We start from the raw sequence: 24213 nt of genomic DNA, 5'->3' as shown, positions 1-24213 counted from the left end.
TCTTCATATGAACACAGAACACCCAATGCACAAAATCGAAGCCTATGCGCAGGGGCAACACGTCGCTGTGCATGCGTAATAGGGCTTCTACAATGGATCCGTTGCGTTCGTTGGTGCAAAGAATTTGACTGATGTGACGTGTCAAATGTACTGAAATGCCGTAATGAAAGTATTGCAGCATACATACAAAAAAAAGATGTTTTTTTCGTGGAAGCAAGTATTATATTTCTTTGTGTATAGCAGGTCTTTGTTGGCTGTGAAACATATTATAAATTTAATGCTTACCTACTGAAGCAAAAGAGAATTTTAATAAAATTTATGGTAGTTGTAGACAGTAGATGCGACCATAACTTTGAGAACGGAACGCACATTAATTTTTCAGGACAACTTTGTTAAGCCTAGCCTCTTTCTCTACTGTTTGAAGCTTTTCTTGAAAAGATAAGAGTGCATTTGAATTGACTCATTTAATTTAAATTCTACTTGTTAACGGAAGAGAAGAGGCATATATTATATTTTAAAATTAAATAAAAATGAAGCTTGAAGCTTTCAATTTTTAATAAAAATTCATAAAAAATTTAATAAACACATTTTTGATGTGCCAACTTCACTCTTACAATCACAACCTAAAATAATATAGGGGAATTCAATTTTTATGAACAACTAATCGCAAAATTCGTAGTTTTTCTCATGAAAATAATCGTCCGAATGAGTTGGCAATTCGAATGTCGGTGGTTCGGTCAAGAATGAAAAAAGGACTAATAAACCAAAAACTGGACGTTTTGTTGAGAATATTTCTCCGCGTTCTCAACATTTATATAAAGGGTTTTTCAATAAGGGCGGGTAGATGTTGAAATGGAATAAAATGGCGTTTGCTGTGTGGCACGTAGCGCCGTCCTGCTGGAACCACATGTCGTCTAGGTCCATATGGTTCAATATGGGCCATAAGAAATTGGAAGGGCCCCGAAGTCTACCGAAAAATGGAAGCAATGCGCGCAACGTTTGCGTTAATGAACACTCATTTTGATAATAAAGTTTTATCATTTGAACGTGCTGTGCAATCGTGTAACTTGCCATGATGATTTGGCGTAAACAACTAAATAATAAACAAAAGATTTGACAGATGTCACCAAAACAAAATGGCTGCCACAAGGCGCCAAAATCGACCCGCGCCAATTGAAAAACCCTTTATATATGTATATATAATTGGCGCGTACACCCTTTTTGGGTGTTTGGCCGAGCTCCTCCTCCTATTTGTGGTGGGCGTCTTGATGTTGTTCCACAATTGGAGGGACCTACAGTTTCAAGCCGACTCCCAACGGCAGATATTTTTATGAGGAGCTTTTTCATGGCAGAAATACACTCGGAGGTTTGCCATTGCCTGCCGAGGGGCGACCGCTATTAGAAAAATGTTTTTCTTAATTTTGTTGTTTCACCGAGACTCGAACCTACGTTCTCTCTGTGAATTGCGAATGGTAGTCACGCACCAACCCATTTGGCTAGTTGGAGGATTTTACTTGTAGAGGTGCTCGGGTGGACATTTAAGGGGGTATTCTAGTCTAGAGGCCCGAATTTCGAGCATTTTTTGACGATGAATAAAAAAAAAGCTATTGATATGTTTACGATACATTTTTTATCATTTATTTATTCATATATTAGGAGCACACAAAATAAATTTGAAAAAAAAAAATGAATTTTCATGGAGTTATGCGTCCTTGAAGTGGAAGGGGGGAAAAAAAGGCAGTGTCCCCGTCGTCACGATTTCTACCCTTGTGGTCATCTGAAAAAAAAAAACACAAATTCTTAATTAATATGAATGTCATTATCGTATGAACCAGAAAAAACGAAAAAAAAAATTGTTTCCATAAAATAGCGGCTACTCAAAAAATTGAGGTCGATTTTTCTCTTATTTTTAAGCTTTCTCGAATTGTTTACACATATTAAAAAATTGAAATTTCCAGTTTTTCGAGCTTCATACGATAGAGATATATTTAAGGAATATTCATGACAAATTTCAAGCAAATCGGTTGATTAGAACTTGAGATATCGTGCCGACCGTATCGAAAGAAGTAGTTTCGAGAAAAACACGTTTAAAGTTCGCCGACCGCTCAAACCAGTCCAGCTGTCGCGTCACTAAGATAGTTGTAGCTTCGAAAATAATTCGAATTTTGAAAAATCCTTTTAGGGAGATATTTTTGAATAGTTAAACTATCAAAATTTGAAAAAAAAAAATTTTCGATTTTTTCAAATTTCTAGACTAGAATACCCCCTTAAATTATTAGCGCATTTATTAGGGCATGTTTCAAAAAAGTCTCTCACATTTTCGGATCCTGAATCATTCAATGAAAACAGTGCAGTACCGTTTTTGTTTTCTTCATCATCATCGTTTTCCTTATCTGCCAGTGGAGCATGGCGCCTTAGCGTATTTTTTTTTTTTTAGCAGAATAAAGGGCCCAGGTAACCAGACATCACTCACAGTGCAACTCTTAGCCAGCTGATTTAGAATAGATTTACATTCGACTGGCTCTTTGGATGAAGTACTCTGGCGCTGTAGAAATTTTGACTGTCGGAGCAGATAGTGATCGGTTGTGCTACAATATACGAGGTGGCTCCCTTACACCTATTAACTCAGCTTGAAATGCGCTGCAGTAGTCAAGTGGCTGTATGTAATATATTTTGCTGTTGGTCAAATTCGTTGCCGTAACGGGCAAAACCATCCCATTGTGACGGGCCCATTGCTAACAACTCTTAGTCTGTGTATGTAGATGCTCAAATAACTCATTTAATTTTAAAGTTAAAGACATACAATTAAGCACAAATGTAGCTCGAAGCTTTTCATTTTAAAAGAAAGTTCTTAAAAGATTGTATAAATATGATTTTGATGTACCAACTCTATTCTCAAAGCCTGAAAATAGTGCAGAGCGATTCGCTGACAAGTGATCCAAGTATTTTGGACATTTTCGTAGCTATTTCGAAAAATTTATTTATTTGTAGGCTTGAGCTTTATAAGAAGTAAAGTGAAATTTTTTTTTATAGAGTTTTTGAAAGCGAAATATTAGTTTGAGGAAAAACAAATCCATTATTTTCTCGGTAGATGGCTGTAGTGATTGATATCTCGTAAAGTATCGATCAAACAATTTAAAGTTTATGCTCAATGTCAAGGTGACATTTCACACTAAAAAATTTCTTTTGCTGTTTTTTGTTTATATCATTCAGTTTTGAGTTTCAGGGTGTTAACAATCGAAGTCAACAAAAAGAAAATTTTGTACATTTTACAAGCAGGCCGCTGAAAGTGTAAATGGTCTTTATGGGACCGGTACTGTATCAGCTAATTACCTTCAATTTTGGTTTCTTCGAATCCGTTTAGGCACTTTTGATGTGAAACAAAATATTTATGGTGAACTTCGTAATAGTATTTTTTTGTTTTATTTGATATTTCCCAGATTTGCCGACCGAGGTTGATAATAAATAGTGATCAGTTTCGAGGTACTTTTTCCAATAGGGTCTTTTTTAACAGATCACGCGTGACTACTGTCAAACTAAATACATCATTTTTTTCAGTATTCATTGACATTTCATCATGGGCAGACTTACGCTTCAACAACGGTCACAAATCCGTACATTTGTATTACGAAAGTCGACGCTCTATGAGATGTGTTCTTCATGCGCCAAGGGCTATGTCAGCAAGTAAAATTGCAATATTTGGGCTGAAGAGAAACCCGAAGTCACTCAAGAAAAGCTGTTACATTCATTGAAGACAACCGTTTGGTGCGGCCTATAGGCTAGAGGAATCATCGGCCCATCGCACTATGATAAACAACTTTTTGTGTGTGATATCACATCTTTGGACTTTTATTTGTAGGGATATGTGAAGTCTAATCCGAGGCTTCGGTTTAGTTTTCATTGAGGACGGATTTTTACGTGGCGGATTCAAAACCCAGCGCATAACCAAATATCCATGCTGGGTTGATGCGCCTTCTCACAGAAGCTCGCTCTCAAACGAATGTTCGGGAGCTGTCCAGCGAATACTTGGGCGAGGCGCGGAAGTTGTGACCTGCTTGGTCTGCATGCAGAAGGCTCGTTCTGGCCACTCCCAAGTGAATGATAATCAGGTACTTATTTCACTTGCGTGGACTTCTACACATGGAACCATCCTCCAAAATAAAGGGTTTTCCAATAACAGGTGCTAGAAGTTAAACAGGGGAGATGATTAACGATTTTTAATGACCGGAATTGGATGGTATTGATCTGTGAAAGTTTATTTTCCACAAGATGGCGCTACGTGCCACATAAGTAACGAAACCATTGATCTTTTACGGGAAAAGTTTTCGGACCGTGTTATCTCTCGAAGAGATGATCTCAATTGGCTACCGAGATCTTGAGATTTAACACCTTGTGACTTTTTTTTAAGGGGCCACGTGAAAGAGAGGGTCTAACAGCCCAGGGTCGATTCAAGACCTCAAAGATGGAATTCGTGAGGCTACCGAGGACATAGGGCAGCCACTTTGCAATTCGGTTATGGAGAATTTCATGAAAAGGGTATTGTCCTGTAAGCGTGGTCGTGGTGGTTGCCTGATGTTATTTTCCACTATTAATGGCATACTTTAGTCTTTATAATAAAATAAACATCCGATCATTTATATTAAAAAATAGCATGTTTCGTGGAATATCAAAATAACGCCTCTTATCAAATAACCCTTTCCAAGTGCTTTGTGAATAAACGACCTCCGATTGAAGAATTGAAGGACAAAATTACTGAAGCGAGATACCGACCGAAGTCAAGTCATTCAAAATTGGTGTTTGAGGCGGATGGCCGAATTATGCCTCAACATTTGAAAGAGATTATCTGTAAAAAAAAAATGTCATGAATGGTTCTACACAAAAATAATAATGCCCAATTAATTTGAATTTTCGCTTCTTTATTTCAATTTATTGGGTTGGCAACTAAGTAATTGTGGATTTCACTCACAGATGGCTTCACTTGAATTTTTAGATTTGCAGACGTAGTACAAATGTAAATTTGATAGTTGGCAATTCAGCTGTTAATCAGTAAAAAAAAGTGTTTTGATCGGTTGCGTAGTTTTCGTTTGGCGTTATTTGAAAAATGGAAAGCCAGCAGGAACATTTTCGTCATATTTTGCTTTTTCGCAAGGTCATAAAAAGTTATATGCTGTTTATGGTGACGAAGCCTTAAAAGTACGACAGTGTCAAAATTCGTTTGCCAAATTTCATTCTGGTGATTTTTCACTCAAAGATGAAAAACGCTCTGGTCGCTGAAGCTGATGACGCCCCACAGTGCGGCCGATTCCCAAAAAGCTGGCCAAAAGTCGAAAAAAAAAGTTTCTAGATAGAGTTTTTTTGTCTTTGGGTTGGCAACAGTAATGCCTTGAGTAGTGAAAACTGTTCATAGCAACGTCCTGTACCCTAAGTATCCTCAGTATTTTCAGTCACAACGTGGCCTTCGTTTGAGCATCGTATTACTGTCGATGAATAGTGAAAGTTGTACACATTTGAAAGATTTTGTAATGGATTAAATTGAACAAAACCAAATGGAATCATCTTCGGAAGGTTAGTAAAATAGTAAAATATATTTTTAGCCAAAATTTTAAGATCAAATTCGTAATCAGCGACCCCGACAACCCCCGAGTAAAAAATTTTGAATCAATTACTTAATTTTTTGAGTTTTGGCCAGCTTTTCGGGAATCGGCCGCACTGTGCGCCCTAATCAAAGCAATAATCGATTGGGACCGTCCGAGTACAACACGTTAGATTGCAGAGAAGCTTCATGTATCACACACATGCATTGAAAATCACTTAAAACCACCTGGCTATGTTCAAAAACTCGATACATGGGTTCCTCTCGAACTGAAATAAACGCATTAACAGCTGCGATTTGCTAAAGAGACGTAACGAAAATGATCCATTTTTAAAACGACTGATAACTGGCGATGAAAAATGGGTTCTTTACAACAATATCAAGCGGAAAAGATCGTGGAGCAGGCCAGGTGAACCAACTCAAACAACTTCAAAAGCTGATATGCATCAAAAGAAGGTTTGTTTATCAGTTCGGTGGGATTACAAAGGATTTGGCTATGTTCAGAAACGCATTATAAAGCGCAGTACTTGCAGCGCTGGCAGCACTGTCAATGTGACAATTCATGCAACTGATAGATTTGTTGAAAAATTGCAAATAGATTTGTTGCATTTATGAACGCGCTGTGCAGTAAAATGGAGTTGTTACTAAGTCTGGTCATGGACGATGTATGTGAGGAAAAAACCGATAGTCTTTTATTAAATTTAAGAACAAAAAACGTGTAAAGCTTAAAAGAAGGACATATCTTGTCAAAACTTTAATATATAAAAGGGAAAATACCCAAAAAAAAGTCTTTTTTTGAAACAATAAAATCGTTTCCCGAGGATATATTTTATTCTCATTTTCGAATGAATCGTTCTCCATGCTCAGTCGGACTCTGAGCAGTAATTTTATCTGCGATGTACTAAAGTAATCACTAAAACCAAGAAAAGTATAATAAAATAAAGTTTAAATATCGTATTTTTCATCAGTTTTTGTATTAAAAGCTAAAATAAATAATTAAATACCCACTTTTCATCAGACATTGTACTAGCGTATTTATTGGCAGTGTGAAAATTTTTGCTGCAAATAATGCACGACTTTTGATACAAAAATGAGGTTTAAGAACGCGTTGCACTTGCAGTACTGCCATATTTGCATTTTTGAACGCACTGCTCACTCTGAAATGGTATGTTGCGCATTATAATGCATTGTTGAACATACCCATTGTCTGCTTTGAACTCTTGGCACCAAACCGAACGATCTGTTTTGATGTCTACATTGAACAACTAATGAAATTAAACAATGCAGTTGAAGAAAGGCCGCCGGATTTACAAAGCGAAGAAATATTATATTCCATTATGACAATGCAAGGCTACACACATCCTTGGCCACTCGGTAAAAATTATTTGAGCTTGACACATCCACCATGTAGTCCTAACCTTGCACCATCTGATTACTTTTTGTTTCGCTCTTTACGAAACTCCTTAAATGTTAAAAATTTCAATCATGACGATGATGTCAAATCGTACTTGATTCAGTTTTTTGCTAATAAAACCAGAAGTTTTATGAGCGTGGGATTATGATGCTGCCTGAAGGATGGCAAAAGGTTATTGATCAAAATGGGCAATACATTACAGAATAAAGTTATTTAGTTGCATGGAAAAATTGGCCCCTATTATGAGCAACATTCGATCTTCGACTGTAGTCGAAAGTGCTGATCGAACGAATTTTCATGCAGCCTGCAATTACGTCAAATTTGGTATTAAAGTGCTCATTCGTTGAAGAATAGGACTATTGTGAATTTCGATCGCTCGACGCATTTACAATAGATAATTTTTTCTCAGCTGATACAGCAAATCAAAATAAAAGAAAAACCGATTGTGTTGAAATTCTTTGCTAACATTATTTTTAAAAGGTAAAAACAGTATTTTTTGTGAAAATGAGTACAACGGAGTTGTGGTTCGACGATTCATCGGACGATGAAAGATTAGTGGAACTAACTAAAAGTAGAAAACAGTTGAGGGGCGCATCCAACCTCCTAGAAATGGCTTCCACTGAGTAAGTTTAGAATTTTCAAAATGTGTTGACGTACTTAATATTACAGAAATTTCCTTACAGTTATCCGATGAGACTCTCAACGATGATGCTGAAGATATTGAAGTCAAATAACGGAGAAGCAGAAAACATAAGAAATGATATTCTTAGAATATTATAGAAAAATCTAAAAAGTATTAAATAGAAACCTTTACGCCACAGTTTCTGTTTTATTTTTGTTATAAATTTTCTTTATTCAATTATTCGCCATTCGAAAAAAAAATGTATTTCAGTTCCTCTACGTATTTCAGCCCATACCTGCCAAGGGAAAATAAAAATGTATTTCTATAAACATCACAAAACAAAAAACCATTGATAACCTTAATCCATTTTGCTGCCGTACTAACTGGTGGTCCCAAGCAATTCAGCTCCATTGTAAATTCCTCCCATTTTTTTGCTGCTTGAACTTTGGTGCAAATCCATTTTGCGAATTGTGGATTATCTTCCATTAATGCAACTAGCCTTTCTAATTGCTGTTTGGTACTCACGACTTTCGACCTGCATAAAAAAAAACAAAATCAGTATATGTTTATTATTTGGTTACTATAAAACCATAAATAATCGCAAACAACTTACATTTTAACAAGTTTTCCCACAATACGCTACACAATCGAAAGCAAAATTGCATTCGACTCTAAATTCGGTATACAACGAAAATTTCGACAGGGCTGCACCGCTCATAATACCAAATTGACATTCGATTTTCGATCTTCGACATCCAACGAATATCGAAGATCGAATCCAACTCATAATAAGGGCCATTGTCTTTGATTTTCTAAAAGAAATACGCAATTACTTAGTTGCCAACCCAATATAATCCGATACCTCTAAATTGCTCATCCTTTACAAAAGTGTAATAAAAAATAATATTCCTTACTTTTTCAATGGAACTTCTAGAAAGTCTTCCAAATCGAAACACAAGCAACAATAAAATTGCAAAGGATCAAAAATTTTAATTCACTTTTTTAAATTTTGCAAATACATAAATCTGTAGAATAAACGAAAAAACACTTCACAATAGCTGTATATATGCTGTATATTTATATATATGTTTATATGTATGTGTATATATATATTTGTAGGTAGTTTTAATTACATTACTATTGTAGTTACATAAAGACTTGTATGTTTATGCTACATATACATGAATATATGTGTGTGTATGTGTAAATATTCAATAAATGGGTATGCGGACAAATTGTTGTTATTGCTTCCTATTACAGAGCCTATTTGCTTTATACACTTCACTTTACTCTTTTTTTCATACAAATTTGTTAACCTTCAGCTTATAAAAAATTTTTTAAGCCCTTTTTAATAATTTATTTACCAAATAAGTACATTTCTTAAGAGGAAAAGAATGGAAAAAGTTTTTGATATGAGTTCATATGTTACATTGCGTGGCTAACTTTTGATTGTAGTACACACACACGCCAACGGTGGGCATGCGTGTTGGTGTAATCTAATTTACATTTGTAGGCGTTTAGTTAGTACGAAAGATGTGAGTGATGACAAAGTTGAGATGCAGCTATGCACTAATAAATATATACTATGAATATGTATAAGTTATATGTAGGTATGCAGTTTCATTTCTCCACAAACACACATATATAGGTAAGTATGCGTGTATGTATGTATGTAAGCATTATAGGTATTTCAATGAGCAATTCGGCTAAATTGTGGCCATTTCACTGATGCGTGCACTTGTCCTTGGACTTCTTTTTACGATCGTCGCTTGAATTCGATCGGCGCGTACCTTGAATCGGCATATAAGGCGGTGTGGGACTTGAGCTCTTATCTGCAAATTATAAGGAGAAAGTTAGCACAAGCATGCACAGGCTGTTCGCTGACCGTCAAATACATATATACCAAAAGTGCTCGACTGAGAGTAGTTCATGCGTGGCGCCAACTCATGCCGGCTCAGTGAATCATGCGAATCAGTGGAGTAGTTTTCAGATCTGCAAGTTAAGCGTGAAGTGAAACAGCAATTAAACCACCCACATAGAAGTATATTAGGGCGGGTCGATTTAAAAATCGCTCATTGCTCTGTGAAAATCGTATTCTAAGGATCAAAATAAGAAACTTTGCCTAAGGAACCATTCCTCTAAAACGAATTCTGATGTCCCCCAATTTGAGTCGAACGAAAAATCCCACTTTGACCCATTTAGAGTGCTCCAATCGAGTCCAAATGTATGACCGACCCCCACTAACTTTGGACGGCCGATCCACCCTTGCTAGTGGCACACCCCCTGGAACTCCCCTGGGGGGTTCCCCATACAATCATTTCAAAATATCACCATTTTTGGCCTTTACATGAGAAAAGAAACTAAAAAGTTCGACCCAAATTGGGGGCATCAGAATACGTTTTAGAGGTATGGTTCCTTCGGCAAAGTTTCTTATTTTGATCCCTAGAATATGATTTTCACAGAGCTATGGGCGATTTTTTTGCCTTCCCACAAATCGACCCGGCCTAAAGTATATGAAAAAACTTGATTTACACCTTCTCCATCGCACCCACCTTGTCATCGAATTGTGCTGCAACAGCTGCGCTTCGCCAGTTGGGCTGATATTCAAAGAAGCGGGTCGCTGGCCGGGCCTACAACTATCTACTGGCAGTGTGTAAATATCATCATCGATACGATTGAGCGCACTATTGTTGTTGGCGCCAATGCTATTGTGTTGCTGACTATTGTTGCTGCGTCGTCCACCCTCACGCGTCAAACTGCCATTAGTTAGCGTGCCGTTCTGATGTTGACGCTGCTGCTGACTATGCAGCACATCAATGGGATTCGAATAGGCCTCCACGTCGATGATATCCTCCTCTTCCGCCCCGTTCAAGACGCTTGCCGCTTTTGAAGTGCTGACGCATGCGACTGCCGTTGAAGGTACGGCGGCGTGTGTTGCATGTTTGCCAAAAGAGAGGCAGTCCTGTGGCAGCGGCAACAGTGGTCCACAGTGCAGGCCGTTCGAGGAGCTGCCGCTTGAGGAGCATAGTGTGGTGCTACCCGCAGCAGCCACTGCGTCTTTCTGCTGATACTTGCGTAGGCGCGCTTTTTCTTTGGCACGTTTTGCTTTGGCGCGTTCCTGTGTGACCCAATAACGAATCAAATTTTTTATTAAGCTTTATTTATTTATTTATTTTTTCTTTCTTTTTTTTTATGTTTTAATACTCACGCGATCTTGCAGCATTTTGGCGAGTTCCTTGTCTTGCGCTTCAATTGCTAGCAGACGATCGCGTTGCTCTAGTGTCAGCCCGTCATTCACCTCCATCTGCTGTAGACGACGTGCAAGCAACTAATAGTAATGGAAAATAATGAATGATTATGGGCATTAAAAAGGGGGGGGGGGGGGGAAATACAACTAAATGCGATATATTCAACCTCAACATAGTAGCACTAGGTTGGATTCCGGGACATGAAGGGCATGAGGGAAATGAAATGGCTGATGACCTTGCAAAACAAGGAGCAAATATGCAACTTACTGGTCCTGAGCCTCTCTGTGTATTCACAAAAAGCCACATTAATGAACTCCTTAGGAAATGGGAAGAAACGAAATTTGCTGTATACTGGCTAAACTGTGCCGGTCAGCGTCAAGCCAAACTATTCCTAAGTCCCAACAAAGGAATATCTGACAAGCTTCTCTCACTAAACAGAGTAGATCTGCGTCTTTTAACCGGATACCTTACAGGTCACTGCAGCCTGAGGTATCATCTAAATAATATTGGTCTATCTGAGACCAATGTCTGCCGCTTTTGCGAAATGGACATAGAAAGCTTAGAACATGTGCTTTGTGATTGTCCTGCGTTGGGCAGACAGAGACTTCGTCACCTTGGTGGTATCGTAGTATCTCCATGTAATCTTTGGAACAACAAACCTAAAATTGTGTTAAAATTTTTAAAAAGCCTAAAACTCTAGGGTTACAAAAATAGGCTTTTCCCAATAGATCAATAAAAATAATAATAATATTCAACGAAGTTACAATGCTAGCCCAATGCAGGCTGACTTTGCTTGGCTTTGAAAACTTTTATGATCAAATGGGCGCTTTGAACGCTGCCATAACAATCAGATGACTCGCAAAAGGATGGAAATGAAAGAGAGATGTTAGTCATATTAAATAATCCATAATCAATTTTTGAATCATGAAATCATAACTAGAAGCTGTGAAAACATATTTACTTTGAATAGTAAAAATGTAAAGATACGACGTCAATCATGCCAACGACCGTAAGTTTTGGGTGAGCAAATACGAGGGGTGCCTTATATATGTCGGGATTTTGCAACCCTGGTGTTGCAATCTGCATCGCAAAGTTTGACATTTTTTGGCTTTTACGTACTCAGAACGTTTTTTGAAATACCAGCGCTATGTGTGTTGTTTACAGTAACTTAAAATATTCATCTCGGTCCAAAAATGGAATTAAATCGTGAACATTTTCGTGCGATTATTTTTTACAACTTTTGAAGTGGATTAACTCAGCAACATTGCATGGATGAACTTAATTCATTTTTGGCGATGAAGCTCCATCAAGGACCAGTGTTTATCGATGGTATGGTGAATTCAATCGTGGTCGTAGTTCACTCCAAGACGAATTTCGGGAAGGTCGTCCAAAATCAGTTGTTGTTCCGAAAACCATTGATGCTGTGCGCGAACTGATATTGCAAGATCGTCATGTGACCTATCGTGAGATTGAGACAATCTTAGGCATTAGTGGGACCAGCATACATTCAATATTGCATAAACATTTGACTGTCAAAAAAATTTGTTCGCGTTGAATCCCACACAATTTGTCAATCACTCAAAAAAAGGCTTGTGTAGATTGGTCGAAGGAAATGTTCAAAAAATACGATCGCGGGGCTTCGAAACACGTCTATGACATCGTGACAGGTGATGAAGCATGGATTTATGCGTATGAGCCCGAAAGTAAACAGCAGTCGACTGTATGGGTGTTTCAAGATGAGCCAAATCCAACAAAAGTTGTTCGCGCACGAAGCACTTCCAAGCAAATGGTCGTCTGTTTTTTCGGAAAAATTGGACATGTCGCAAACGTATCACTAGAACAACGCAGAACAGTAAATTCTGAGTGGTACAAAACCATTTGTTTGCCAGTTGTCTTCGAAGAAATTAGGAAAACCAATCGCCAAAGACGGATCACTCTTCACCACGACAATCCGAGCTCTCACACATCGGCTCAAACAACTGCATTTTTGAGCACCCAAAACATCGAATTAATGGGTCATCCGCCGTATAGTCCTAACTTGGCACCGAATGACTTCTTTTTATTCCCGTACGTAAAAAACAAACTGAGAGGTCAACGTTTTTCGACACCTGAAGAAGCGGTTGCGGCATTCAGAATGCATGTTTTGGAGGTACCTCATTCAGAGTGGCAAAAGTGCTTCGATAATTGGTTCAAACGCATGCAAAAGTGTATAGATCTTCATGGAGAATATTTTGAAAAACAATAAAGTGATGTTCGACGATTAAAATTTGTTTTTTTTTTTCTCTTATCCCCGACATATAAAAGGCACCCCTCGTAATAAATATTTTTAGATCAACAAAAACATTGAAACTTTGAGTTTTGCGCCAGCTTGCAAGAGACGAGGAACAATTCGGCACTGATATATACATCTATGCTTTTTAATGGCATTTATTAAATTTTCTTCAAACATAAATAAACAACAGGAATGTTCAATTTCTAATGCCAAAAGCGCCGTCAAATAGAATTGTGAGCTATTTGCAACTTCGTCGTACTCCAAGCGTTTCCAGCAAAGCTGCCATTTGCTCTCATTTCATATATATATTTTAGTATTGTTCTATTCATTTTTGACAGTTATCGAAGAAAAGCAAGCAAAGCCAGCCTGCATTGAACCAGCACCTTTAGCCATTATCAGCCCTCAAGCCGGCGACATGACCCAGCCAACGAAAGGTCGAAACATCTTCCGCAGAATCTTTCTTTCAAACACTACTAGGGACGCCTCATCGGATGTTGTAATCGTCGAGAGCCTCGAAATCATAACTGTCAACAGTGACGGGAGTCACTTCGCTTTGCTTCTTTATCCAGCTTGAAAAATACAGAAGTAACAGCGCGGGTGTTAAGGCCGATGATGCCAATATCTTCACATATCACAAATAATTATTACTTATTTTTGTGGTAACGAACACGATTAATATAAATTTCGTGAGTATACCGATTCTGAAAAGTAATTCTTTTAAGTTACTAGTACCGCCGTCGTGTTTTCTAATACCGGTCGCCCCTCGGTAGGCAATGACAAACCTCTGTATCCCCTGCATCTTCTGACAGAGACGTCAGATCGCTTAATGACATACCGCGTTGGAAGTGTCAGTCCAAGGAGATTTTATCATGGAACAGTACACGCCACGCGAGCGCTCCCAAATTGTTGAAATTTACATTCAACAAAAGAAGCCAAAAGAAAAAAAAGAAGAACAAAATCATCATGGAAGATGAGGCTCATTTCTTATTGAATGGGACAGTAAACAAGCAAAATTACCATATTTACGCCACCTCACGAAATTCAAGAGGTACCTACCTCTTTACGAAAATGATGATGGTCAATCAGGAGCGTTATCGCGATATGATAACCACTTTTGTGATGCCAATTATTCGTCGAAAGCGTATGAGGCAGTTCTGGTTTCAACAAGACGGCGCTCCACCACACACAGCTCGCACCACAATCGATTTTTTGAAGAAATTGTTTCCTCGTCGTTTGATGTCGAAAAATGGCGATTTTGACTGGCCACCGCGTTCGCCCGATTTAACGCCACCTGACTTCTTCTTGTGGGGATATTTAAAATCAAAGGTTTATATTAATAAGCCAAAGGCCATAGAAGAGCTCAAGAACAACATCCGTGAGGAAATAGCTGCTATTCCAGCCGAAATGTTAGCTAAAACTATGGAAAATGCTGCAAAACGGGCACAATACGTCGTACAGGCTCAAGGCCGCCATTTGAGAGATATCACATTCAAAAAGTGATGTCAAAAAATCTACTTGAACCAAGTAAAATGATTATTATCGTCAACATTAAAAAAAAAACACATGGGTCCGTCGAATATGGGCAACGCTGTATACAAGGTGAAGTCCAAAATAAACAAGACTGAGCTAAACTAGACACGACAGGAGCTTTGTTCTGACAACTTTGCGTTTATTTATTCAAAATAGTCCCTCGATACTTTAGTCTAGCGTCTAGTCGATACACCATTTGCGCGATCTAAAAGCTTTTCGAAAGAGTGTCGTTGATCGGAATGTCCTTCAGCATGTCGGTACAAGCAGAAGTCACAGGGAGCCATATCAGGCGAATGCGGTGAGTGATTGATGGTTAAAAAATGCGATTTATAGTCAAAAAATGAGTTACAAGAAAGGATCGATGATACGACATTCATCTGATGCTCCAAATGGCTTCTGGATATCAAGCCCAGAAAAGCACTATAAGGGCATTACCTTGAGTCCACTGAGAATAGACCAACTACGTTAGGTTTGGTTAGGTTACGATGGTTGTCATTCTCCATGAATAGATGTACGAACTTAGGCCTGAAGTTCCATTGCGATAGCAATTGCTTGGGCTCAAGTGTCCACCTCTAATTCCAAATGTTGTGAAACCTTTCGTCTGTCTAACAAACAATGGAATATTTTGGATGTCTGCTGATTCTGTAGGCTTCTTCTTTTCGCCAAGCGTTAGCAAGTGGTGTATAGATGAAGCAACTAGTATAAATGAACATGTCTTGGCAAACCTCCTCTCTAATTTATGGTACGCGTTTTGTCGCTGTCCTACCAATCTATTGAACTACAATTTCAAGCCATTCCCGTGGGGCAGGGTTTTATGAGAGTTTTTCTTATGTAACAAACACACGCGGAGGACAACTAATACTTTTTTATAGGGTGATTCAAGAGTGAAGACAAGACAATTGTTACTACAGGCTTTGGCAAACTTTGTCATACTCTAAGTAATCTAAACGTTTTATGAAAATTATCGTTCTGCAAAAAGTGCATTTCGCGTACCGCTGGAATAGAGCTGCCAAAAATTGCATGTTGTTAACTTTGTTGTTGCTTTCACATGCACGTTTTTTGGTAAGTGAGCCGAGCAGTCTCTCTAGCGAGCTGAGAAGTTGCGAATAGAAGAGGCCTTATGTTCGCCACACATCCAAAGAAGGATGAGTAGACAGCGAGGTAAGTGCAGAGAAAGTGCAGAGAAAGTGTTCAACCTCCTCCTGGTTCTTATAGCTGCGATAAAAAACGCATTGGCAGTTCCCATTTGGCAGTACTGAATGTTAATAAAACCACTGTAGTAATGGAAGATCAAACTAACTAACTTCCGTAGCTATTTATAAACGACTCGATATGTTTATCTGTTTAACTGCTCTCTTATTCCCAGTTAATATTATATTTAACTAGCCCACGAATACTTACCTCATCCTTCTGTTCTTGCTTTAGTTTTTTGCTCATCTCCTTGATCTCTTCCATGGGCAAGCCAATCTCCTTCAAACTCGCATAATCACACGGATCCACGTACAGTTCAATATCATCTGCGTGCGCCTGCATATGCCGTTCAGCAGCCGTAACATTGCTCGCACCACGCCCACCGCCATCATTGCCCACCAGTTGATCGTACTTTTCCGGCGAGAGTTTCTGAAATTTGTATTCATTTCTAAGCAAATTCTCATTCGACACCGAATGCAATCGATTGCTCAAAGCAGCAGTTGGTGGATTGGTGGTTTTACTATTGTTACTGAAAGTGTTGTGTAAGGGTGATTCGGGTGGGAAGCCAGCATCACTAACGCCACCACTTTCAGCACCAGCAGCAGCAGCAGCACTCGCACCTAGAAGACGTATGCTGTCCACCACATCCGAGTACTCAATCAGTTCTTCGACTGAGTGCTGGCGTTGGTGCAGCGGCTGCTGGTGTCCGCTTGGTGGTGTTGATGGTTTTGTTGGTGAATGTTTGGTGTAGGGTGCGTGTGTTGGATGCGTATCGAGTGCATTGCGCTTTTGTTGTTGTGCTGTTGGTGAGTGAAAGTGGTTGTGCTGATGGGGGTGTTGGTGTTGATGTGCAAATGAGGATGATGCCAATACCGATGAGGATCCCGCTGCTACTGCCGCTACCGCTGTTACTGCTGCTCCTGCCACTGCTGCTGCTGCTGAGGATGTTGATGCAGCCGAGCCCGTTGAAATGGATGACAATGAGTGTTGATGCTGATGTTGGTGTTGTTGCTGATGTGAATGAAATGAAGTTGTTAGTTTGTTGTAAGTGAGTTCAAAGAGCTTGTGGCCCATATTGGTTAGTGGCACGTATTGCATTGTAACTCACCAACATGTGACCGTTAGCGGTTGAATTGCTGCCACTCGCTGCATTTGTCTGTGATCTGGACTGTTGACGTGTGCTGGATGTTGGTGGAAATGATGAATCTGCTGCATTTACCACCGATGCGGTTGTAGGTGACGGTGTCTTTTGTACCGTTATGCCTACATACCAATCGGTTTGTGAGAAATGTTTTTGCTGCAACAAAAATGAGGCGGGCGACAATTGTTGTTGATGCTGTTGCTGATGAGCGGATGGTTGTTGCTGTTGTGGCATTTGTGATATTTGTGGTGATTGTGATGATGATTGTTGTTGTTGTTGTTGATGTTGATGTTGATGATTCGAATGCTGGCTACTACTACTACTGCTACTACCAAAATATCTACCGTTCGATGTTGAGGGTTCATTTGGATTCTGTTGCAAGATACTTGCTTTAGCTGGACGTGGCGGTGGCGGATGCGTCTTTCCGCGCGTCGGTGGTGGCAGATTCACGTAGAGCTCCTGCAAGAAGAGCCAAAAAGTTAATGCGACGCAGGTCGTAAATATTTTATAGGGCATGCATAGATAAATATTTCTATGTGCACACCAATGTATGTGTGTGTGTGTGTTTACCTGCATCTGTTGCGCCATCTCTTCGCTCTCCAGCAGCTCCCTATGCCTCTGCTCCTGCAAGTCACGTTCCAATTTGTCCGCAATCTCCTTCGCTACTCGCTTGTCATGCGCTTCCCTGTGGACACATAAAAATTTCGCATTAGCGCCCATTGTAGGTAATTTTATTGCACTTACTGTTCCAACAGTCGACGTCTATACATTTCCACTTGCTTCTCTGCCTGTTCCTTCTCCTTGATTTGCTCATTCAGTGCAGTGGGAAAATCCTCGCGTACCACTGCATTGCGCTGCCGGTTGCCCTTATAGAAGTCATTTACTGTTGGAAAAGAATTGCAAAGAAATTAATGTGCGTACATACGTATATATATATGTATGTCTGAATGTGTGCACGGGTTATAAACTTTAGTTCCGGTTGTTAATTTTGCCTTTTGCCGTTGGATATATCTTACTTTCTTGTGACTGCAATTTATAGGCGAGTGCGCTGTCTTCACGTACCAGCCATTCTTTGCACACTGCAATGAAATTGGAAAACAACAAAATTAAAAATTATGCCATTAAAAATATTAAAAAATGTATATAATAATAAAATTAAAAAAGCATTTGCTTTTCTATACTCGTACTTGAAAAGTACGTGCAAAGTCAGAGACACGGCACTACAGGTGCGCCTCGAGTTTATGTTTTCTTAGTATCACCTCATGGATGAACACACACTAAGTTTCAGCCAGATTTTTTGTGCTTGGTATTCTTTTGAATCGAGGAAGTCGTGTGATCTCCCTTATCCGTCACAACAACGCACCAGCTCCCGCCTCCGCAGTTGTTGGCGCAAAATTAATGGAAATAGGGTTCCAACTGGTTTTCCAACCCTTCTATTCTTCAGACTTGGCTACCTCGGATCCCTCAAACAACTATTTGTTCAATAATTTGAAGACATAGCTGGCCGAAAAGAGATTTTATTTAAACGAGGCGGTGATTGCAGAGACGAATGGCTATTTTTCAGACTTGGACCAGTCCGATTATTCGGAAGAGAACTAGGACAGAACAAACTAGAACGGGGTTGGATGAAGTTTATAAGCCTAAAAGAAGACTATGTTGAACAATAAAAAGGTTTATCCCAAACTATTAAGTAGTTTTAATTTTTTCACGGACTTTTCAAATAACCCTCATATTCACTATTTTTATATTATTATTTCCTAGTTCACTCCACTCGGGAGCATAGGTCGACAAGACTCAGTCTTGCGTTGGTTTCGTTAATCTATTTTGCTTTCTGACAGGGTAGGTTATTAGCCTGCCGCTACTAGTCCTAAGTAGTGGGAATGCCCACCTGTCGTTGCTTAGGAACAACGCCTTCTTACTGCTTGAAGCGCCATCTATGTGTCAAATTTTTTTGGCAGAGGGGTCACACAGATAGTTGAGGACTTCGCTAAATTTGGTGTGTCTGCGCTATTACCGCGATTTCCCGCTTTCTCTTGCTGGCGCCACTGATGCAATGTGTAACTGTGTCTTTTTCTTTGTGTTTTTGCTTGTTTTAGCAGCCACAATGCAAGTAATGCGCTGACTTTTTGTGCGGGAGTAAGGATTGGAAGGTTGTTAAGGTTGAGGAATTAATTTTATTTTTTTTTTTATAGGAAGGTATAGTTGACGGTCGACGTAGCCGAATGAGTTGATGCGTGACTCCCATTCGGTTCGAGTCTCCGTGCATGAAGCACTAAAATAACATCTAGTAAAAGTTTTTTTCTAATAGCGATCGCCCCTCGACAGGCAATGGCAAACCTCTGAGTGTATTTCTGCCATAAACAAGCTTCTCATAAAAAACCATTTGCTGTTCGGAGTTGACTTAAAACTATAGGTCCCTTAATTTGTGGAACCACAACAAGACGTACATCACAAATAGGAGGAAGAGCTCGGACAAACACCTAACAGAGGGGTACGCGCCAATTATTTATTACTTTTTTTAATTAGTTGGCTCACATATAATTCATCAGGTGTTTAACCGAGTCTCTTCTCTAATTTATGGTACGCATCTTGTCGCCGTGCTGCCAATAGATTCAACTACAATTTTAACCCATTCCTACCGAGCAGATAGTTTTATGAAAGTTTAACTAATGACTGAAACACACGCCGAGGCTTACTATTGCCTGTGAAGGGCAGCTAATGCTTATTATATGGGGTGATTCAAGAGTTAAGCAGCCCTTTGATAGACAATTTGTTCACACAATTCTTACTACAGTCTTTGGCAAACTTAGTCATAGAGCAAGTGGTCCAAACGTTTTATGAAAATATTCGATCTGCAAGAAATTGCCATATTTGGGGTACTGAAAGTCTTCATGTCATTAAAAACCAAACCATGCATTCACAGTGAGTCACTTTTTTGTGTAGTTTTCGGGCTGGCGGAATTATCAGACTTTTCGTACTTCCTCGAAAACTTTGCCGGTAAGACTATGTTCAAGCAGAAAATCGTTCAAGCAATTAAACTTTAAATTACGGTTTTGAGTTGGGTGTTCACACTTCTACAATTTAGCTTACACAATTAGTATTTTGATGTTGTTTCTAACATTTTTCTGTGGGAAGAAAAATGGAAAGAAAATTAACTTTAGAGTGAATTTTATTAGTTTACAGGGTGAACCATCTTCTATGTCGGTATGAAAACATTGAATAACTTTGAAAAAAACAACTGATTTGTATAAGTGCGGTATTTTTATTTGGTTTGGTTATTAACTATTTTTTGAATACAATATCAATCAAGTGGCCATCTTTTTTAGCAATCACAAACTGCGATCTTTTTTCTGCGTTTGTCAACACCCTGTCAAGCATTTCGGGTTTTATAGCGTTGATTTCGGCACACATGTTTGATTTAAGCTGGTCAATAGTCTGCGGCTTGTTTGCGTAAACCTTATTTTTCAACTAACAAACACACAAAAAGAAGTCCGGGGGGTAAGGGGGTTAAGTCAGGTGATCTGGGCATTTGCTTTCAAAAATTGGGTTCAGTGTCAACCATTCGAGCGACTGTTTGGCCGTATTAAAAGCCTCGTGAATGGTCGGCCAGCAATATTCTTTGTGTCAATTGCATTTTATACGGAAACAAATTTAAATGATCTTTTAAAATGCGCCGCATTGTGGTTTCACTGACGCTAAAATGCTGAGCACGACGACGATACGACACTGTTGGCGCCTGGGCAACGCTCTCCCTCACTGCTTGAACAAATTCATTGGAACGTCTTGGTCGTTGATGAACGGCACGTTGACGATCTCCTACTGTTTCGTGCTCAAAAACTTTCGACATCAAATGACGAATAGTATTGCCAGACGGTGCCTGTTTACCGCGATACTTTTTACGATATGCCCGTTGAGTTAGAACAATAGAACGACTATTTTCGATGTATAGCGTCACTATTTCAGCGCGTTGTTTCGGAAACATGTATGTTGAAGTCGATCGGTTGGTAAATGACAAAGTTATTCAGCATTTACATACCGACATAAAAGATGGCGCAGCCTGTATAAAAGATAAATGTTTGTGAGTTTTGGTTGCAACCTACCTTTGTTCAGAAAAAACAAAAGGCAGCTTGCTAATTCTTCAAAGTTTAAGAAAGTCAAATGTAACGCATTAGATGCCTGAACACAGCCTAAGGCTGATATGGTGAACGCTGAAACGAAATTTGTGTGACGTTTATTTGGATTCAACAGGACGGTGTCACTTGCCACCCAGCGCAAGAAACAATGGCGCTATTGCGAACGAAGTTGCCAGAACGCTCAACTCACGAAACAACGGGAAATTACCACATGGATTTTGCTATTTGACGCCATTGGACTTCTTTACCTTTGTCTACGTAAAAATAATGGTATATGTCAATAAAGCCAAGATGTTTCCAGAGCAGAAGAACAAAATCATACAGTCATAAAAGATATACCGCCCGCACAATGCCAAAAAAAAAATCAATGAACAATTTACCAGAGGAGTCGTAGTGGGGATTTAACGGGTATTGATTGTACTTAAAACATAAATGTCATACTTTAAAAAATATAAGGAAATTGAAAAAAACTATTCCACAAATTTTGTTGTGTTTTATTTATAGAAGAACACTTGTGGTCTTATTGAATCACCCTGTATTATAAGATGCTTCATGATCTTGTTTTTAAGCAACTATTCAATAGAAGTATTTTCGAATGTAGTCTTTCATCGGTAATAGAGAAAACACAATAAAAACAGAATAAATAAAGTATCCTACTAATTACTCTAAAATTCTCCAAATTCAATTAAGTTAATAACTGTAAAAAAATTATTATTTTTCTACAAGAATACCAGAAAGATGCGAGAATGATAAATATAAGACAGTATTTACTGACGACTCAAGACTAAATAAGATAATCTGTAGTGGCATCTATGCAGAAGAGCTGCAGCTGAAACTAAGTACACGGCTACTGACTACTGCAGTGTCTTCCAAGCTGCGTTAATAGATATAAAGCAAAATTCATTATGGGTCAGAACTCATCCCTAACAGATCATATCTATACTGGTTGCCTTTAAATCTCGACAGCCCTTAAATGTCTTCTCCTAACTTGCTTTTGAATGTAGTTTAGTGTGTATTGTAAACGGACTGGCTAAGTGATGCACCACGAACATTTGTCCGGTTTCCTGGAATAAAAAATCCTTGAAAATTACTTCACGCATGACATGGCTAGGAGAGAATTAAGCTTAAATCACTAAATTTAGCCCAGTCTCTGGGCATCCCCTTATCCTCAGGTAATCTTTGTATCAGGATGATCTAAATCGCAAAGGTCACCTGCAGATGGACCGCGGATGATCGACCAATAGATGACAACCGATTCAGCTACGGCGAGCACATAAGAAATATGAGTATCATTTCTTTGAAGATATAAATTTCTAAAATTTTAGTTTTCCTTCAGAAGTTATTGACATTTTGAAGCGTACAGAATTTAGCTGGGCCAGTAAAAGTCTTTATGAAAATATGAAATACTTTGTTAACGCAACAACTCTCCCATGAAACTGAAAGTAATTTTTCTTTATTTTTGAAGTTCAAATCGCCAATAAAATGTAGATACAAATTGATTATTATTATTGTTATTTATTGCTTTTACGTCGTATCGAGGGCGCATTTTGCTGCATACAAATTCGTTAGCTCAGAATTAACCAACCCAACAATGGTCAATAAAGCTATTTTTACTTACAAGCTCTTCAATAAATTCCTAGGAGTTGATTATGGTAATTTAGAGATTAAAAGTTCTTCACAGAAATTTCGAATTTCTTTATACGCAAACAAACAAATGCACACTTGCATACTTAAATCGGGTAGATGTAAATCCGATTTTCACATAAAATGATGAAATTACGCCACATTATTTTCGAGTGAGCTCGTCTAAAAGCAATAGAACATCAAAACAAAGGAAAAAGCAAAACACAGGCATTAAAAGAAAAACTCAAATATGATAAATTAGAAGGCACATCGAAGCTGGCTGACCAGATTCCCTGCCCACATACAAAGCTGCTTGACGTTAGCGACACTCGAAGTAAAATGCGTAAAAATGCTGATACACTGGCCGGCCATCGGACGGTTACAACAAATTTCAATCAAAAAATGTGAGGGGCGGATGGATGTGTAGAATCTTTAAAGCCGAACTTTACATGATTGTTACATTCTTGAATTTTAAGTGGTGGAGAAAAAAAAAGAAATTACTAAGTATGTGGTTGCATCCGATTACCAAGCGATTCTGGTAAGATGACCAATTTATGAGTCATGCGTGTGCAGCAAAGCATAGATGATGAGGATGAAGGTATGTCTGTATGTTTGTAAAAAAAGCCATACGAAAGGTAAATGAGGGCAGTAAATCAAACAAAGAAATTCCTGGGTAATGACGATCAGTGTGGCAGGCACTAGGTAGTGCTATTTAAACAGGAAAAATGAGTGGAGAACGTTGAGATGCTATCTATCGAAAACATCGCGTGCAATCGCTTGTGCGTTTAAAAGTGTGTCATAACTCAGCAGTAAATTTTATTCTGTTAAATAAAACATAGCATAAAATAAGTAGCTCACTTTGAGGTAAATGCCGAGTTTCAAGTTTAACTTGGAAAATTTTGTTTGGAACTAAGGGGGTTTTTAATAAGAGGTGTTATTTTGATATTCAAAGAAAAATGTTATAAATGATAGGATATTTATTTCAATATAAAAATTAAGGTATGCTGTTAATAGCGGAAAATAACGTCAGGCAAATGACCACCACGACCACGCTTACGGGACAATATCCTTTTCGTGACATTTTTCTGAACCGAATTGCAAAGTGGCTGCCCTATGTCCTCGATAACCTCACGAATTCCATCTTTGAGGTCTTGAATCCACCCTGGGCTGTTGGTGTGTTGGCGTGGACCTTCTCTTTCACGTGGCCACAAAGAAAAAAGTCACAAGACCTTGGTGGCCAATTGTGATCACCGCTTCGAGAGATAACACGGTCTCGTTGCTTGTGTGGCACGTAGCGCCATCTTCTTGAAAATAAACGTTGTCCAGATCAATACCATCCAATTCCGGCCATACAAAATCGTTAATCATCTCTCGATAGCGCAATGCATTCACCTATAACTCCTGTTATTGGACAACTCTTTCTTTACCTTTAATTGAAATTGGCAA

At 38.7% G+C, this 24213-nt stretch overlaps 1 protein-coding gene across 3 annotated transcripts in view; it reads right to left on the bottom strand.

Moving 5' to 3' along the window:
- Positions 1 to 8628: 8628 nt before the first annotated feature.
- Positions 8629 to 24213, bottom strand: part of LOC128863200 (myb-like protein AA) — a 63588-nt gene continuing 48003 nt past the window's right edge. For 2 of the 3 annotated variants that reach the window (XM_054102222.1, XM_054102223.1), the window contains exons 3-11: positions 18028 to 18090; positions 17756 to 17894; positions 17582 to 17696; positions 16979 to 17470; positions 16081 to 16881; positions 10838 to 10957; positions 10182 to 10747; positions 9533 to 9621; positions 8629 to 9461 (exon numbers count right to left, since the gene is read on the bottom strand). In XM_054102222.1, the coding sequence (XP_053958197.1) occupies positions 9352 to 9461; positions 9533 to 9621; positions 10182 to 10747; positions 10838 to 10957; positions 16081 to 16881; positions 16979 to 17470; positions 17582 to 17696; positions 17756 to 17894; positions 18028 to 18090 (2495 nt within the window). In that variant the 3' untranslated portion in view covers positions 8629 to 9351. The remainder of the gene's footprint in view (positions 9462 to 9532; positions 9622 to 10181; positions 10748 to 10837; positions 10958 to 16080; positions 16882 to 16978; positions 17471 to 17581; positions 17697 to 17755; positions 17895 to 18027; positions 18091 to 24213) is intronic. The other variant, XM_054102224.1, reaches the window with a different exon arrangement.

The sequence above is a fragment of the Anastrepha ludens genome, chromosome 5 (assembly GCF_028408465.1).
Source record: "Anastrepha ludens isolate Willacy chromosome 5, idAnaLude1.1, whole genome shotgun sequence".
Lineage (NCBI taxonomy): Eukaryota > Metazoa > Arthropoda > Insecta > Diptera > Tephritidae > Anastrepha > Anastrepha ludens.
This window is presented reverse-complemented; position numbering and strand designations above follow the sequence as displayed.